The 14,749-nt window shown below is 33.5% G+C and overlaps 1 protein-coding gene across 5 annotated transcripts in view; it reads right to left on the bottom strand.

Annotated features, from left to right (window-relative positions):
- The window catches only part of LOC115977541 (DExH-box ATP-dependent RNA helicase DExH7, chloroplastic-like), a 38,855-nt gene that overhangs the window by 13,321 nt on the left and 10,785 nt on the right, over positions 1 to 14,749 (bottom strand). For 2 of the 5 annotated variants that reach the window (XM_031099439.1, XM_031099443.1), the window contains exons 6-22: positions 14,315 to 14,733; positions 13,254 to 13,472; positions 11,807 to 11,918; positions 11,413 to 11,610; positions 11,027 to 11,118; positions 10,355 to 10,477; positions 9,412 to 9,498; positions 7,481 to 7,581; positions 6,966 to 7,023; positions 5,893 to 5,958; positions 4,279 to 4,361; positions 3,984 to 4,167; positions 2,306 to 2,458; positions 2,107 to 2,208; positions 1,852 to 2,004; positions 1,132 to 1,236; positions 42 to 182 (exon numbers count right to left, since the gene is read on the bottom strand). In XM_031099439.1, coding sequence (XP_030955299.1) covers positions 42 to 182; positions 1,132 to 1,236; positions 1,852 to 2,004; positions 2,107 to 2,208; positions 2,306 to 2,458; positions 3,984 to 4,167; positions 4,279 to 4,361; positions 5,893 to 5,958; positions 6,966 to 7,023; positions 7,481 to 7,581; positions 9,412 to 9,498; positions 10,355 to 10,477; positions 11,027 to 11,118; positions 11,413 to 11,610; positions 11,807 to 11,918; positions 13,254 to 13,472; positions 14,315 to 14,733 — 2,396 coding nt within the window. The remainder of the gene's footprint in view (positions 1 to 41; positions 183 to 1,131; positions 1,237 to 1,851; positions 2,005 to 2,106; positions 2,209 to 2,305; positions 2,459 to 3,983; positions 4,168 to 4,278; positions 4,362 to 5,892; positions 5,959 to 6,965; positions 7,024 to 7,480; positions 7,582 to 9,411; positions 9,499 to 10,354; positions 10,478 to 11,026; positions 11,119 to 11,412; positions 11,611 to 11,806; positions 11,919 to 13,253; positions 13,473 to 14,314; positions 14,734 to 14,749) is intronic. The other 3 variants (XM_031099440.1, XM_031099441.1, XM_031099442.1) reach the window with 3 other exon arrangements.

Raw genomic sequence — 14,749 nt, 5'->3', positions numbered from 1 at the left:
ATGCACCTTTAAAGCCTTTTTTTTTTCCTAGCAGAAAGTACCTGAAAAGGGCGCATGAGTTTCTCAAATCTATTACGAGTATACAAGCAAAAGCAAATTCCAGGTTTTACACGTCCAGCTCTTCCTCGCCTTTGCCTTGCATTTGCTTGAGATATCCAATCTTCAACCATGCTAGACAATTTCTATAAGAGACCAATTAAAACAATTAGATTCCAGGATCAATTACAGCATACAGGGAGTACAGAAATAAAGAAAGTGACCAGTTTCAATAATTACCAAAGAAGGATGCAGCTATAGGGAGAAAGGCAGGGAGAAAGGCCTCTATTATTGTCTAAGTAACACAAGTTAATCAGAGCAACTCAGCCCTCTTATGGTATCCTTTCTATTCTAATTGCAATGTTTACTACCATTATCTTTTGTACAATCCTAATTTAACTCAGCGGCAAGAACATATTAACTCATTGGATTGATAGGTTCAGCAAATGTTGGGTTCCACAGAAATGGAACATCCTCCCCTTTGTAAGAGTAAGGTGAAGGATGAGATCATGTGTTCAAGACCCACCAAGTGCATATGTAAATAGCAATAAAAAAACATATTCAAATCTTTTCCGACAATACAACTTTTTCTTTTTTCTTTTCTTTTGGTTAGGTAATAAAAGAAGTCTAATTACCAATCTTTTCCAACCATAAAATTTCTATAATTTAAAGAAACCTAATTTCCAAACCAGCATTGCATATTAGATCATAAGAACAACAAGCAAAACTGTCTCAGTTCTCTTCCATGAAACAGTTGTAACAAAATTCCTAAAACTAATACAATGTCACTATCCTTTAGCAAAAAATAAACAATGTAATTTGACAAAAACAAGTAATTTGACACACACACAACACTTAAACTTTATTAAACATATAGTATCTTCTTGTTACATTATTTCTCTTTCTTGAATAGATCTTGACAAAAAGGAGGAAAAATGCCAGAACAAGGTCTTATCTTTGGCAATAAGATGGAAATTACCATACTATAGAAATATAATTGAATGTGTATGAGTGGCTCCAATACAAAAGATGTAACTGTATACTACTGCCCTTCTAATCAACTAAACATTTCATTAGAAAATGAAAAGGCACAACCTTTTGAGGGTTATAACGATTCTCCTTATGCTTTCCACAGTCAATGACATATACCACATCGTCTATGGTTATACTCGTCTCTGCTATGTTTGTAGCTATAATGACCTGAGACACAAGATATTGAAGATAATAATAATAAATAAGTTTGGCACAAGGAGTCAAAGGGCAACAGAAGCTGGGAAACATCACAAAAGTATATGTCAAACAAACAACTAAAAGTACTGCAAAGGCATTTCTTCATCAAAGTGAGTACAAAAGGACTACAAAGACACGTCAAGAGAGAACAATCTTTGTTGTTTTAGATCTTCCTTTAATGAGAATGGTCCAGTTTAATTAAGAATCCAGCATCATGAACTTCAGACATAATATGTTTTGTGAATTTCCACCATTAACTTCGGGTATATACGGCATTGAATTTTCTACACCAATTACACAAGATCTCATCACCAATTTGTGCATGAATTTATATTGGTGCATGAATTTTTAATAGATCACAACCAGAACAAAATGAAACAGCAGGAAAATAAAGGAATATGACCAAATTTTTAATTCCAAGTTATAAATAAACAAGAACTTTCATGCACCAATATAAAGCAATGAAACATACAACTTATTTAAATGATGACTTCAAGAGTGTACAAGATTTATCATAAATGGTGATCTGCAAATTTTAAATGCAAGAACCAACCAGCATAGGTGGCCTTAAATGCAAGAACTTGCCTTGCGTATGCTTTCAGGAGGACGTAAAAACACTTTTTTTTGATCAGTTGATGCAACGGATGAATGTAAAGGAAGAATCCAATCAGAAGATGGCCCACCAAATCGGTAAGAAGCAACTAGCTTATCATGTAATGTGTAAATTTCAGACACCCCCTGTTATGCAGTACAGCAGTATAAACATATAATAATATTTTCCAGGAGAAAACAATAACGCATACATAAATGACCTAAGAAAGGATGATGGAAAGGACATACAGGTAAGAATACAAGTATGGAACCTTCGTCACAAGTTTCATCAACATGACAGATTAGGTCCTCAAGAAGATCATAATCAATAACATCTTCATTCACTATTTTCTGCACCCCAAGAAGGAAGAAGAAGAAAATGTGAATTTGTCAAATTATGAAGTCACCTTGAAAGTAGTCTCAGGATTAAAATCTTGAAGACATTTACCAAATTCTGTCGAGTTTGTTCACTGTATGATTGATAACTGCTTGGCGAATAATAGGGGTTAATACAGTCTTCTGAGAGCAGAGAATCATCTCCCCATGCAGATAAGACAAGATTCTTCTTGCCCCTACGGTTATTTATGGGACCACTCTGGAACTTTGGCAAAGCAAGAGCTCACAACTTAGAGGATGACTATCAAAATAGTACTCCATAATCCAACCAATAATCATTAAAATAAGCAAAGGTGAAGGAAACAATATATGCCATTGTTAAAATTGTACTCATTAATCCACTCTTCAGAAAACAGTATACCATAACAAATATGGAATAACCTGCCTGGTTGAACTGACATTATGACAAGCACCATAAAAACAGAGAGAACAATATTCAATCATCATTGTACATTCGATAGTGGGCTAAAAAATAGCTGAAAAGCATTTAGTCATGGTGAACTACCATTGTATTAGCTCATAAATCAAGAAATTTGGGTTAATATCTAAGGTAAATGTATGGATTTGAATTTCATAATCAATTCACAAAGCAATTTCATAATTTGGGAACTGAATGCTAGATGATTTGAGGATTGTGAATGGTCTATCCTTGATATAAAGTCTTTTTTTTTTCTTTTTTTTTACAATACTCTCCTAGAATGGAGCTTAGTTTTGCCTTCATGTTCTTGTTTGTTCCTCCCTGTTCTAGTTAATCATTGTAATCTGGGTTCTTAATTTCTTCCATTGTAGTACATTTCTAGTGTACTTGGGTTTTTTAATAAAAGTTCTTAAAATTATTTATAATTTGGGAACCGAATGCTAGATGCTTTGAAGATTGTGAATGGTCTATCCTTGATATAAAGTCTTTTTTTTTCTTTTTTTTACAGTACTCTCCTAGTATGGAGCTTAGCTTTTCCTTCATGTTCTTGTTTGTTCCTCCCTGTTCTAGTTGATCATTGTAATCTAGGTTCTTAATTTCTTCCACTGTAGTACATTTCCAGTGTACTTGGGTTTTTTAATAAAAGTTCTTACATTATTTATAATAAAATAAAAAATAAATAAAAAACTAGATCTGAGATAGTGTTTTCTTAATTCTATAAAAAAAAAAGTGCACAGTATAATTTTTTAAACCTCTCAGTGTGCACAAAGAAAAGAAAATACGACAAAGTTTAGCTACAAAATTGGTTAGAACTTAAAACTGCAACTTTACTTAATAAAATAAATGTTACTACATATTTTGAAAATCTAACTATTGAATTGTATGTTCTTTATACTCTTAATACACATGTCAAATTTTATATCAATCCGATATTATTTACTATATCATCTATAAGCTTATATCTTATGCATAATTTTAAACTACAAAAATTTGTAATTTAAACAATTTATTGATGACATAGCTATTAATCATTAATTTTTTTAAAATTTTGCAAACATGAAGGATATAAGAAGAAGATGTAATCCAATGATGGATTTGTCAAAATTCACCTCCAATAAAAAGATATTGAGTAAGGTTGTAACTTTCAACTACAACCAATTTTGTAACTAAATTTTGTCCAAGAAAATATTAGGAAAAACAGATAGATGGAACTATGAAAAACTTGTCTAGTACAACAGAGAAAAAGCTAGCAAGAGATGTTTAATAATTCCATATCAAATTGAGAATAATCTAGTACTCCATAATAAGATACCCTTTGATTGGTGGATGTTTCGTTCCTTATAGAAGCTGGAGAATCTGAAGCAACACGATAACTAATGCTTTCATATATATCCTCAAGAAAGTAAGTGGTCACAGGATGAGTTCTGCCTTCTGCAGTAATTACAGGGCAGTTACTAAAGTATCTGGAAAACAAATTGGAATCTACAGTTGCAGACCTGAACATTTAGAACATAAATAAGTCAAGAAAATCAAGACAAGATCACTAAAGATGAAAACAAACAAGATAAGCATAATTATACAAAACAACAAAGTACAAAATTGCATACATAAGGATGATTTTCAGTTTTGGTGCGCCATGAGCAGATTGCTTCTCTATCAGATTCTTTAAAACAATGAGTAGGAAATCACCCTGTTGCAAAGAAAAAAAAAACTAGCCAATTATTAACTCCTTTTTCAAGTCGGTCTTTATTTCTTCCTGTTACAACTTCCATATTGTTAATCAAATTCTCTCTTTACAGGAGATCACACATAATAACAGGCTTTTAAACAAAATAAATAAATGAAATGCAAACCCAATAAACTTAACCATATGAGAAGAGGAATGTTAAATACTTATTCCACTTATTGACAAACAAATAAGATCACCAACCTCTAGGTGGCACAGATTTTACAGTCACTTATGCATATAAGTCAAACAAGTGTTACAAGTCACACAAAATTAACTCAAGTAAAACCAAAAGTAGATATGTTGTCCGTCAAGCAAGGCAGAGGAGTGACAGGAACTATGTTACAATGGCCAACATTTATGCTACTAAAATTATTGAAAATGTGATATTGTGATTACATTTTTATTGAGCCAATTGTATGCACCATTTCCGTGAAGGCGATTCATCAAAATTACTAAAAATAAAAAGAATTTATAGAGTACGCAAAATTTTACACATTAATCCAAAAACAAAAAATTCTCAGAATCAGATCATTTGTTTTCCTTTTTGCTCTTAATTAGCCTGAAAGTTTTTTGATATCAGCCTTGCAACAAGTGGGACTGGCCTTAGACTGAAACAGTGCCATGTTCTGCATATTCAAAGAGGTTGCCCCCCCAGTTAGCAGCCAAATTTAATGTCAACTCTGATTTTGGACACCCAAATGCAAGTAGAAATTGGTGACCTTACATATTTAATTCTCCTGATCTTGGCCAGTAGGATATGGAACTGTTAATCCAAATCTCTTTACAATCGGATAGCAAAGAAGATTAGTTTCAGAGATAAAAATCTTCTAATCTAATAAGATGGACCAAACACAATGTTCTAGGACCATGGATTATTATTAGCTCATTTAAGAGACTTTGACATAATTAAGTGGAGAACCACTTCCATTTCAAAGGTTGTCAAATTAGCTAGCTTTAGAGCAGATTGGTGAACTAAACAGGAGTTTCTATCTCAAGAGCTTTTGATGCAGCCAAGGAGCATGGGCTTATTGCTTTTAAGTGTGTACTACGCTAATCAGCTCTAACTCAAATAGCAACTTACACATATAACAAAAGGGTAAGGGCAAATTCATGAATTGACACACTGCATGTGTGTGTGTGTGTGTAATTTACTATTAAAGAAAAAAGGTGGCTTTGGGTGACCAACAACTTCATCTCAATGTTGCTTGTGTCACTTTGGCAGATTCATATCAGATCTTTTTTTTGATATGCAACGAAAACTTTTATTAATAAAGAAGCCAACCCAAGTACATTGGGGATGTACTGTGGGGCAAAAATCATGAACCAAAATTACAACAATTCATATCAGATCTACACAAGACCTAAGTTCTCCATATCGAATCAAAACCATTCATGCATTTGATCAACTATGAAATGGGTAATGCAAATCAACTAATTATTTAAATACCCAATACCATATTTTTTAAAACTACCTAAAGTTAAACTAACTCACCAATAGAGACCGTTCATGCACTTCATCAACTATGACATGCGTGATGTCAGTCAAGTTCTTGTCCCCCTGAAATTGAAAAACATAACAATTAAGGTTACTGTGCTTCTAAGGGGAAGAATAACATAATAATACAATACTTCCCCTAAAATATAACTAGTCATATCATCATGAAACAATAACTTTGGTAAGTTAAAAATATTTAAGTCACACGTACAAATGTCAAACCAAGCATAGAATATTCCTTCTCAAAAAAAAAATGTATAGAATATTAAAAAAATGGACACCAGGCAGTCACTTCTAAAGACTGCTTTAAACTATACTAATAATGGCTGTAATCACAAGAAATTGATTGATCTGAAACAATTTGGCGAAATAATTATTATGTATCATTAAAGGTAATGTATGAAACACAACCAACTTAACTCAACTAAGTCTTATACCAATTAATTAATTTCGGATAAGCCTTTAATTAAAATGAAAGAAAAGAGTATATTCCAAATGACATTTAATCATTAAAAAAAAAAGTGGAGTGGCATTTCAAGTATATGCTTTTCTTTTTATTTTAATCAAAGAAATATCTTAAATAAATGTTATGTTCACTCCACTTTAAATGATATTTAATACCCCTTAAGCATACTAGATTTTTAAGGCTGCAGCAAGAAAAGGGAAGGACAAAGAGAAAGATTAGTGACTTGTGATTTATCCACTAAAATTGGGAGAGAGAGAGAGAGAGAGAGAGAGAGAGAGAGAGAGAGAGAGAGAGAGAGAGAGAGAAATATGTCAGACAGCAGAATAATAATTTAAAATAGCTAGGTTGCCATTAATAGATTGGTAAGGGTTCGTGAAGTAAAGCATTTCAAGCATCTACACAATTTATAGACATGAAAAATTATAGTACTAGAACCAAAACAACAACCACCACCACAAAAACATAACAATAATTTTTTTTTTTTTGGATAGGTAACAACATGACAATCAAAATTTAGATCTGATATGAAATCAAAAATCAGCATGAGTACCATAGAGATTACAATAGATTCAGTAACATCACCCAATCAAACAGAAGGGCATACCGCAAATTTTCTCAGAAGAATGCCCGTAGTACAAAAAAGAAGCTTTGTTTTTTCACTCCTGAGATCACAAAATTAAAGCACATATAAGTGATACAGTTGACATATATATATAAAGTGAAAGGTACATTTCAATTGGCACTGCTAACATGATTACTACTTCATTTTAGTCTTAAGTATCCTGATGGTGATCAGTAACTCTCTCTGCTAGTTTATATACCCACACCAAACAAAACAGCAAACACTTGATTCTATATACTATAAAGAACATCTCATCCATCAGATTACTAACGAAAGAGAAACCCAAAAAGAAAGAAACATAAGGCAGAATCTGAAATCACAACTGAACTTCAAAACTGTATGTCTTTGAAAAAGATTTAAGATAAATGAAATGGATTATGTCAAACTATAGAATACTGAAAAAATAACAACAAAATGCAGTCAAAGCAATATAAGATGATGCCTCTGATATTATAAGCACCATTAAAAACCAATTAGTGGAGCAGGCATATAAACACCTTGCACTATCAAGACGGACTTGATAACCAACCAAAGAACCATCCGAACCTGGTGAAGGTTCACAGCGCTCATCAGCAACTCTTTCAGCCACAGAAATAGCCTACAATACAACACAGCAAGGATAAACTACAGTCGCCAAGTAAGAAATAAAAGCCTGCCTTGTGTTTCAGTATAAAGCAATCTCAAAATTAAAATCATTTGCAGAAAATTATGCAACAATCTATCTACTAATGATTAACATGACAGTATTATTACATAGTATCAACCAGTCCAGATTAAATATGTTTTTCGAGGATTAATAACAATAATCACAAAGGATGATTAACAAACAATGAGGATAATAAGTTAAATAGAAATAATATGTTTCCAACAGTGCATTGCAGCTGTCATACTGCCTCATAATTCCCCTAAACAAGCCTCAAATAGATTTGCACTAGAATAGAAAAGGTAGAGCCAAGCAACCCAAGCCACCATCAAGACAATATTTGCAAGGGAAAATGACTACCAACTACATGATTTCAAGCAACAGGGTAATGATTTTAAGCGTAATAATCAGATAGATGAAATATTTTAATTTGTGCCAATTTCCCTATATCAGAGAATCGAAATTATAAAAAAATGTACAGAGGCAGATTAACCATTTCTGATGTAAACCTTATGAGAATCAGGGGCATTTACCTTGTTGGGGATCATAAAATAGCTTCATTGTCACTGCTTTTCTTGTCAATATAAAGCTTGAAATAGAACTTGAAGTGAAATTCAAAAACTAAAGTGTAGTAGCACTCTAGGTGCTTTTTTTTTTCTAGGTAAGGGGGGGGGGGGGGGGTTGGTGGGGTCCGAATCCTAGTGCCCAAGCAACACAAGAGGTGCTAGAACCACCAGAGTATCCCTCAAACCCCATAACTCTAGGTGCATATACTAACATATGTTACATATCAATATTTTTTCTTATGACGGTAACCTCACCAAGGCAGGGCTCTTTGGACCCACCCCTGGGGAGTAAATAAGTTTCAATTTAAATCTCCAACCAAAGGGTGATAGGAAGGGTTTTCTTGTCCAAATCTGTGATATGTAAGAGCATTTTTATCTATTACATCATTCCGTTGCATGCAATGTAACACATTATTTTGTACAAGAAATACCACATAGTATTTTTTTTTTTTTTTTTAATTATTGGTAAGGTCATTGAGCTCAACTGGCACCTTTTCCCCTTGCAAGTGCTAGGTGGATAGTAAGGTTAAGGGTTCAAGGCCCACAAGGTTTGTGCTTAATTTACCAATCAAAAACAAAATTATTAGTAAGATTGGTATTAGGACCTTCCTGCACCCCACGCCACTTTACCACCTAAGCCCCAGACCAGCTCGAATGAGTAAACACCCAATGTGGGACGTGGCACATGCTAGTGGAAAACTTTCACTCAAACAATCCAATCAATCTAATCCACACAATCCAAGGTATTACAATCTCCCTCGCTTGAATCTTTAATGTCCTTATTGGGTCCCGCATTATGCTACAACTCCTACCCCACACAGCATTATCTGGTTATTTTTAATTTTGTCATGGCCCAAGGTAGTTCCAACCACATTTACACTACATCTCAAAGAGACTAGTCAAGTTACAATTAGTGCTCATTATAATCGCTTATATAGCCAAGCTCAACCTAGAAAATATCCAATGTGGAACTCAACACACAACCATTCAACACTTACACTCATACAATCCAATCCTATCTTATTCATACAATCCAAGGTATCATAGAGAACCTTGTATAACAAGAAGCAACATGCATGAACAACAGAGTTAACAAATTAACCAAGAAACTAAAGATGCTTTACATTTGAGTTGAACAAGTAATGTTGATTGCAATGATAATAACCTAATTAATCTAACAAAAGATAAAGGCAATACACAACTGAATTGAGATACTGACCGCTATTCTTCTTGGTTGCGTGCATATAATGTTACATTGTCCACCACATCCTGATTCAATCATTTCATCCAAAATAAATTGTGGAACCTACATAAAATGCCAATCAGATAACACGTTGTTGTGAAGTAATTGAAATTTATAGAAAATGAAAAGGCTACTCTATGTTCACAATGATGAACATAAAGCACCTTGGAAATATACAAGTAAATCAATAGGAATATCTAAGAGAAATTTGGAAATCAAAAATTGAAGTACAATTAGTAAAACTCCATGTCCGAGACCAATCAAACAAGGTAAGGAGCATCAAAGACTTCAATTGATCAATAGGTCTTGATCTACTCAAATGTGCGACTATTTCGTTCTTTCCACACTAACCACATCACACAAACTGGCACCAAATTCCATACATTCAAGGAATGTTTCCCAAACCAACTGCACCAACCAAAGCGAAGGATGCCACCTTGTCCAGCAACACCCATTGAATCCCAAAAATCCTAAATACTTCACTCCATAAAGCACGAGCAATCTCATAGTGGATTAAAAGATGATCCACCATTTCTCCACTACAACGACACATACAACACCAATTGACGAGCAATAAACCTCTCTTGTTGAGATTATCAATTGTGAGAATCTTACCCCACCCAGCTGACCACAAAAAGAACGACACCCTCTCGGGGACCATCACATGGCAAAAACTCTTCCACGGAAATATATAAGCATTATTTCCACAGATAGCACTATAAAAAGAATGAACATCGAAATTGCCACTCCCAATAAAATTCTGAAGAAATTTATCATCCACCACCCATCTAGGCAATTTTATAGAAATATGATCTAAAAATGAGAATTGGAGAAGAGTAACAATGGCAACACCAAAGCTCTAAAAATAAATACACCCATAAGTAGTATGCATCACTGCAAACTAAAAATGAATCTTTACCTGAGTTGTCTTCCCAGAGCCCGTTTCACCACAAACAACAAGAACATTATTCTCCTTCAACAGTTGCAGAATATCACCCTTCAAAGCAGCAATAGGAAGTGCAGCTCTAGTTTTCAACATATCCTAAAGGGAATAACAAGTATTATATAACATAGAGAAAAAACATAATGTATGTACTAATAATGCACAAGGAGATATTAAAAGAACTATAATGGAAAAAATTGGAGTAAAACCACGGCCATGCAAAGTACTAACAGCATGGAATATAATGATTATCCAGCATATTTATGTGACTTTCCCAAACACATACTGCTGACCCCAAACAATAAGATCTTGTAACATAATGATACTCACAATGGTTAAGAAGCAAATAAAGAAAATATACATACAACAAATTGATTCAGTTTGCTTGTATGGGGGGAGTGGTGTTGAGGGGGGGAGGGGAACACATATAGAACAGGCCATGTTTCAAAAGAAAGGTGAAATTGGACTCAAGGTCCTCAAGATTGAATAAAATGCCTAAGACCCAGCAAATGTTACACCTCCTGAGGTACTAGATAAATGTCAACAAAATACAAGGCTTTCAGAATAATACAAGTAAAAGTTTAAAAGTTGAAGCCTACTTGAAGGGAGGTCCTGATAAAGGGAGAATAGAAAAAAGAATATAACAACCTTGTATCTCTGCATTTTCATTTTATTCTCATGTTTCTGTCTCAAATATGCACTCTCTGCTTCTTTCCTTTGATTTACTCCTGCAACATGACCTTGACAAAATTAAGAGAGATAAATCAAAATTACATTTGTTTTTATGTTTCAATAATACAAATGGACTCGGCCCCCACTAAAACTTTTTTACAAATTTTGGACCTATGTTTATTGAAAGTAAATCAATGACCAGTTAGTTTAGCATCCACCTAATGTCTGAAATATAACACGTATCAAGCTAAGAGCTTTATTGTACTAGCTGATAAAATATTTGAAATTGTTCTCTCACATTTGAGCCCGAGCTTATTGGCACAAAAGAAAAAGATATGAAAGGGATAAATGAATGAACATACTATCAACTAATGAATCAGAGCCAGCAAGAGTCGAATTTTCATTTTCTTCAACACGGAGCTTCTGAAATTCTTCTGGAGGCGAACTAACTGTAACATCATCAGAAGCAGCTGAACTAGAGTGATCAGCATTCAATAATGAATCCACAAAATTAGCCCTCCGATCTTCCACAGTGTCTTCCACGTCGGCCAATGATTCCCCTGTAAGGTCTCAAATGTTATAGCAATAGCCAACTACACTTACATGACATTTTAACTACCCCAATAAACAATATAATCTCAAACTACAAAAGAAATTTATTAATTAATCTTGAAAAAGGCAATTAATATACAAAGAATTCAAACACTTTTAAGAGTTTCAACGATAGATCTTAGAGAAGGGAAAAAGAGAAGTCACCTTCCTTCCACTGCATGACAAGAGAAGCATAGGGCTCCGTAACTAGTAGGTGAACTGGGAGATCTGGAAACAATTGACAAAGAGCAAATGCTGCCACTCTATTCTGTGCATCCTGTCATTAAATTAATTCATATAAGTTATATTCACAAAAAGCCAGCCGATTATCCAACATGTGAGTTGACTATATATATTAAATGGGATACAAGGAGGGAAGACAAACCAACCATTCTACAAGTGGAAGGAGAAAACCCCTTATAAAAGATAAAATCACTAGTGATGAAAACAAAGTTTTAGAAAAAGGAAAAGAGAGATGAAAGGATGATCCTACCAAAGTGTAATGAGAATATAAAAAATAAATAAATAAATAAATAAACCTGTACTAAAGACACAAACAAGCAGTAAAAATCCGAAGGTCCTCATTTTACATCAACATAAAAATTCAAACCCCAATTTTTTCAATTAAAAGATCATTTCCATCTCATTGCCAACCATGATTAGCCAAAATAATAACATGAATGTTTACAAACACACCATCATCATCCCTTATTTCATATCAGGCATAAAAGTTTCAAATCCAAAGACTATGCATGTTTCAAAAGTCCCACCTCCTTTCTAACCATAAAAATGTAACCCAATAATACCCTGTAGAATCAAATCCTCAGCTGATAAATATTTGGGCAGCTAGAGACCATCGGAGCTTATCAACAAACTTTAAGAATTTTCAGTGAGATAGACAAAGACCCGTTGTGCATTCTACATAAGTATGTAAAATGTCGGAAGAAACAAAACTATAATTTTTTTTATAAGTAGAAGCAAAACTATAATTTAAAAAAATAAATAAATAAATAAAACCCTGAAATCCAGGTATAAATCGAAACTCTTAATTATTTGAGGAATAATATCACCATTTTTTTTGTTTAATAAGATACCAAAATGGTGGATGATTGAAGTGAACTAACATTAAATTAACAACCAAAAACAAAACCAAGTGAACAAACATTAAAAGATTAACAATATATTAACACAAGTTAAATGCATCTTTTTTGTGTGTGTGTGGATAAATGATACAAGCTAAATGCATCTATAATGTCAAAATCTACATCAATGACCAGAAGTCCAGAGTCCAGACCACTACAAGATGTTAAAAATAAAAATCAAACAATTAGGACATCAACATACATATACATATGCAGTATGAATACATATGAGCATTGTTCACAGTTACTTCTTGATATTTTTTTACATTAGCATGATATTTTATATTTATATATTCTTGTAATCATGCCATAAACCTTTATATAAATATGTGCTAGGGTGAGGGACTGACTAATGCAAGCCTAGACCTTTTCTCAAATTTCTCTCCATTCTTCTTTTATCTCCCTTGACCCTAATACCTCATATTCTACTATTCAACTAGCATGAACAGCACAGGGAATAGTGAGAGTACCTCAGCAAATTCAAAAGTTTCATCCTGATTTGGAAGCTGAAGGGTAATCAGTCCCCCAGCTTTTCTGCTCTTACCCCTCCCACTAGCTGTACGCAAAACACTGACAGCATAAGAGAAACTATTTCCTTTGCTATGTACTTTATTAAATTTTGGAGCTTCCCACCCTGATCTTTGACATAATTGATGAAGAACAGCCTTGGGAATTTTTTGTGGGTCCCCCTATCATTGCATATCGCAGAATACAGTGAAAATCAGATAAAAATTGCAACAAATAGAAAATAAATAAAAGCATAGGAGCCACACGAAAGCAAAAGAGGACAAACAATAAGCATTTTGAAGTTCTAATATGAGTCCACCAATTAGAAAAGATAAAGGTTTTTTATATGGTAAATAGAAATGTGGACAAGCCACTTTATTACAATTAGGGGTGTGCATGGGTCTGGTTGGAAGGATTTTTCAACCAAACCCAACCCATCAACCAACCCAACCCAACCCACATTTGGATCGGTAGGTTGTGCTTACATTTTTTTTTTTTTGGATAGGGTAATTATGTGTTTCATGCCTCGTAAAAACTTAGATTCTCATTAGTTATTTAATTTTTTTTATAATAAATTATTACAATTCACATAATATGCTTAAATTATATTGCGAATTTCCAAATTCATCAAAACCAATTCTTAAAATACTAAATAAATAAAACTAAAAAATTAAAATAAGTGTAATAAAATAAAATTATATATATAGTGGGAAACCAACCCAAGGCATCGGTTTGAGTTGGATTGGGTTGGGTTGGTTTCGTTTCATCAGGTTGGTGGGTTTGATGCACACCCCCAATTACAATGGTGCATCATTTTTTTTTTATAAAGTTGCAATCACGCATCAAATATTGTACTTTTAGAGTCTTCTAACACAAAATTACAGCACCAAAAACCTTTTGAATTGTATCTATTTCCAGCTAAATATGAGAAGTAAAAGCTACACATCACTTAAATTTGATTACAAGTCAAATATTTCATATTTTAATCAATGGTATTATTTCCAAATGCCATCTAATAAATTACCTTCTTCCAGATGCCATCCAACTTTTCTAAATTCTTTTCATTATATAATTTTCTCATCTTTTCTTGCTTCTGAAGTTTCAAAACTTCAGGAGGCAAAACATCATTAGATGTCACATCTTCTGAAAAGAAACCACCAAGCTCTACATCATCTGACTCTTCTTCTGCAGCAGGTTTTTCCTGAATAGGTGAACTAGGAGAAGATTTAATTGAATTCTCCTTCGAGCCACAGAAATCCACATCATTTCCATCAAATGTTGATTCATCTGCACCCACAACAAAGGGCAAACAATCTTCAACATTGCACAATGCTGTTATCTCAGAGTAACTGTAAGGCATGGAACTCGTAATTGAGTCCCCAGATGTAAAAACAGCAGCTCGTTCATGTTCTACTTCTAATGCCATGATGTTATCTGATAATCCTGCTCAGAAAAATTA

This window comes from Quercus lobata, chromosome 2 (assembly GCF_001633185.2).
Source record: "Quercus lobata isolate SW786 chromosome 2, ValleyOak3.0 Primary Assembly, whole genome shotgun sequence".
Taxonomy (NCBI): Eukaryota; Viridiplantae; Streptophyta; class Magnoliopsida; order Fagales; family Fagaceae; genus Quercus; species Quercus lobata.
This window is presented reverse-complemented; position numbering and strand designations above follow the sequence as displayed.